The 3424-nt window shown below is 30.6% G+C and overlaps 1 protein-coding gene across 1 annotated transcript; it reads left to right on the forward strand.

Annotated features, from left to right (window-relative positions):
- The first annotated feature begins 1365 nt into the window (after window positions 1–1365).
- LOC114305533 (GATA transcription factor 15) lies at window positions 1366–2757 on the forward strand. Its single transcript, XM_028250641.2, has 3 exons — window positions 1366–1872; window positions 1978–2076; window positions 2221–2757. The coding sequence occupies exons 1-3, from the start codon at window positions 1855–1857 to the stop codon at window positions 2509–2511; spliced, it is 408 nt and encodes a 135-aa protein (XP_028106442.2). The 5' UTR covers window positions 1366–1854; the 3' UTR covers window positions 2512–2757.
- The last annotated feature ends 667 nt before the right edge of the window (window positions 2758–3424 follow it).

Genomic DNA, 3424 nt, shown 5'->3' on the forward strand with positions numbered 1-3424 from the left:
TTTGTAGTTCACCCTTTATTTTATGATGAATAGCTTGTTTGGTTATGGTTTTTAGAGAACAGTTTTAAAAAACAATGCTGTTATAGGGCCTGAAATATTCATGCTCGAATTTGGCTCGAAACCCAAAACAACGTCGTTTTGGCTTTCAATTTTTTTTTCTTTTTTCTTTTTTCTTTCTCGTTGGAAGAAGAAGAAGAAGAAGAACAAGCAGAAGAACAAGAAGAACAAGAAGAAGAAGAAAAGAGAAGAGAAAAAAAAAAATCAAAAATTAAAAATCAACTACTCTCTATCTCCTCTTCTCTTCGCCTCCGTTGTTGCCGATTGACCATCACCTCCCCCTCTGTCGCCGCTGCCCCCCCTCTCTCTCTCTTCTAAACGCCTACCGCACCACCTCTCTCTCCAAAACTCTTCTCCTATCGCCTCAAATCTGGACTCTACCGACCTCTTCTGCATTATCGAAACCCTAGCTCTGGTCGGTCACCATCAGTTCCATGGCTTCCCTCCTCTGATCGAAGGTTTCTTTGTCTCTCTCTCTCTTTTCTCTCTTCTCCTTTCTCTCTCTCGCCTCACCTCTGTAACAGGTAAAGGAAGAAAAAGAAAAAAAAAAGCAAGAAAAGAAAGAAAAAGAAAAAAGAAAAAAGAAAAAAATTTGAAACCCAAAACGACGTCGTTTTGGGTTTTGAGCCAAATTTGAGCCATTGATTTTGGGCCCTCAAACAATTTTCTTTAAAAAAATTCTATTTTTTTTTTTGTATTTTAATGTTTTTAATGAATTTTTTTAATATTTTACGATTTTTTTTTAAAAAAAAATTTAAACACACCTAACATTACACTTAAAAAGTATAATGTTTGTGAAAAAAATCTTTAAAAAATACACTAAATACCAAAAAATATATAAAAAAATATGAAAATTCAATACATTTTCGTATTTTTGTGTATTTATTAATTTTTAAAAATATATTTTTTAAATATTTTATTATTTAGATATATCCAAGTAAGACGTGTCTAAAAAGGTAAAAAAATTTGCTTAAAATTTTAAAAATACACTAAATACCAAAGAATACACTAAATACCAAAAAATATATAAAAAAATATGAAAATTCAATACATTTTCGTATTTTTGTGTATTTATTAATTTTTAAAAATATATTTTTTTAAATATTTTATTATTTAGATATATCCAAGTAAGACGCATCTAAAAAGGTAAAAAAATTTGTTTAAAATTTTAAAAATATTCACTAAAAAAAAGGTACAAAGAATAAAAAACTCATTTTAAAAAAAATTAAATTCAAAAAACTAAATCAAATTTTGGGTTGAAGGGCTTTAGAGTCATTTTCATACCCTACCTAGGGTTAGGGTCTGCATTCGGTGGTCCGGTTCACCGAGCACCGCATGCCGGTTCCTCTCTCTCTCTCTCTCCCCCTCTCTATGCATGTCGGTCTTTTTATTGAGATGCTAGCCAAACACACTCTTCCCTCACTCAACTCTACCACCTTCTCTCTCTACATTTTCCTTCTCTCTCCCTCCCGCTCATCCATCATCATCCTTTTCTATAACTCTTCTGATCCACGGCTAAACCTGTGCTTTTTATACCTTTTTTTTTTTTTTATTTTATTTTTAGTTTTGTTTATGACATCTCTTTCTTCAATGCAAACTTCTGTTTTACTCCAAAGTTCTTTGCAATCTTGCTCTGTTTTTCTCTCTCCACAATCTTGCTCTGTTCCTCTCTTTCTCTTTCCATATCTCTGTTCTTTTCAAGACATGATTAGGGTTTTTATATAGCCTTCAAAACCCAGTGCTAGAAAAGAACATCTTCTGTTGGTGGGTCTGTTTCAGAAAGCCTGTATAGAGCTCATGGATCTGAGCCAAAAGGTCAGCCAATCTATATCATGATGAGCTTACTCATTCAATTTCGCTGATTCAAGTGATTCAATGATGTTCTTATGATGATTTTTTTTTTGTTTTTTGGGTTATTAGGAATCTGGGTCTGAAGAAGTGAATGAGATCAAGAAATGTTGTTCTGATTGCAAAACCACAAAGACTCCCCTGTGGAGGGGTGGTCCAGCTGGACCCAAGGTAAGTCAGAACCAACCATTTTGATCTTTATTGATTGATTGATTGTCTATGATCACTTGGTTGTGATCTTGATTTTTAATCAAATGGTCTATTGGGTTTTTAGTTATGTTTGTATTTATGCATTTATTTATTTTTTTGTTACAGTCACTGTGTAATGCTTGTGGGATTAGATATAGAAAGAAGAGGAATGCTATGGTGGTTTTGAACAGAGGACCAGAGAAGAGGAAAGAGACACCAGCCAGTGGTGGTGGTGGTAAGGGTGGTAATTTGAGTGAGGATTTGAGGGTGAGATTGGTGGCTTTAGGGAAAGAAGTGGTGATGATGCAGAGGCAGAGGTCTCCAATGAAGAGGCAGAGGACTAGTAGGAAGTTGGGAGAGGAAGAGCAAGCTGCTGTTCTTTTGATGGCTTTGTCTTGTGGCTCTGTTTTTGCTTAGATAGAAGAGAAAGGAAACTGAAGAAGAAAAAAAGGACAGATAGATACAACCTTCAATTTTCTTTTCTTTTCTTTTCATGGAAAAAATCAAATACCCTTTGTTGATGTTTTCTATGGGGTTTTGTGTTGGAATGGTGGTGGAAATCTTTTAGTTTTTTTAGGTAATACAGGTAGTGGGGGTTTATATTTATGATGTACATGTTATTATGTTGTAATGAATTATGAATTTAAGTTTGACTTTGCAAAATGCAATGTGTGCTAATTTGGTGTTTATTATTTTGTATGTGCAAGTGAATTTACTTTCTGAAATATAACTTCTTTTGAAAAATTATCTATAAATCTCATTCAGTGTGTTTAGTTTGAGTTTTTTGGATTAAATTTTTTGAAAATTGACTTTTTGATTTTCGTATTTTTTTTGTTTTTAATAAATATTTTTTAAATTTTAAATATTTTTTTTTTATTTTTTTAGATGCACCTTACTTAGATGTATCTAAAAAATACAAAAATTATGAAAAACTATTTTAAAAAATCAATAAATACATAAAAATCCAAAAAATGTATTGAATTCTTGTATTTTTTTTTTTGGTATTTAGGAAATTTTTAAAAGATTTTTTTTACAATTTTTTTACTTTTAGGTGTATTTATGTTAGGTGTGTCTAAAAAGTAAAAAAATTGTTTAAAATATTTAATAAAAACAAAAAAATACAAAAAATAAAAAAGTAAATTTTTTTGAAAAGTGTTTTTTGAAAAGTGAAAACAAGCAAGGTGGTTAATTTTTTTTTATAAGCTAAATATTCTCATTGATTTAAAATTGATGAATTTAATATGTTATTTAAAAATTAAATTCGGTTATATCTTTAATTTTATTATATTTATTTCTTTATCTTCTTTCTTTTGTTGTGTGCTAAAATCGT

Source organism: Camellia sinensis, chromosome 2 (assembly GCF_055761805.1).
Source record: "Camellia sinensis isolate YWXY chromosome 2, ASM5576180v1, whole genome shotgun sequence".
In the NCBI taxonomy this organism is placed as follows: domain Eukaryota; kingdom Viridiplantae; phylum Streptophyta; class Magnoliopsida; order Ericales; family Theaceae; genus Camellia; species Camellia sinensis.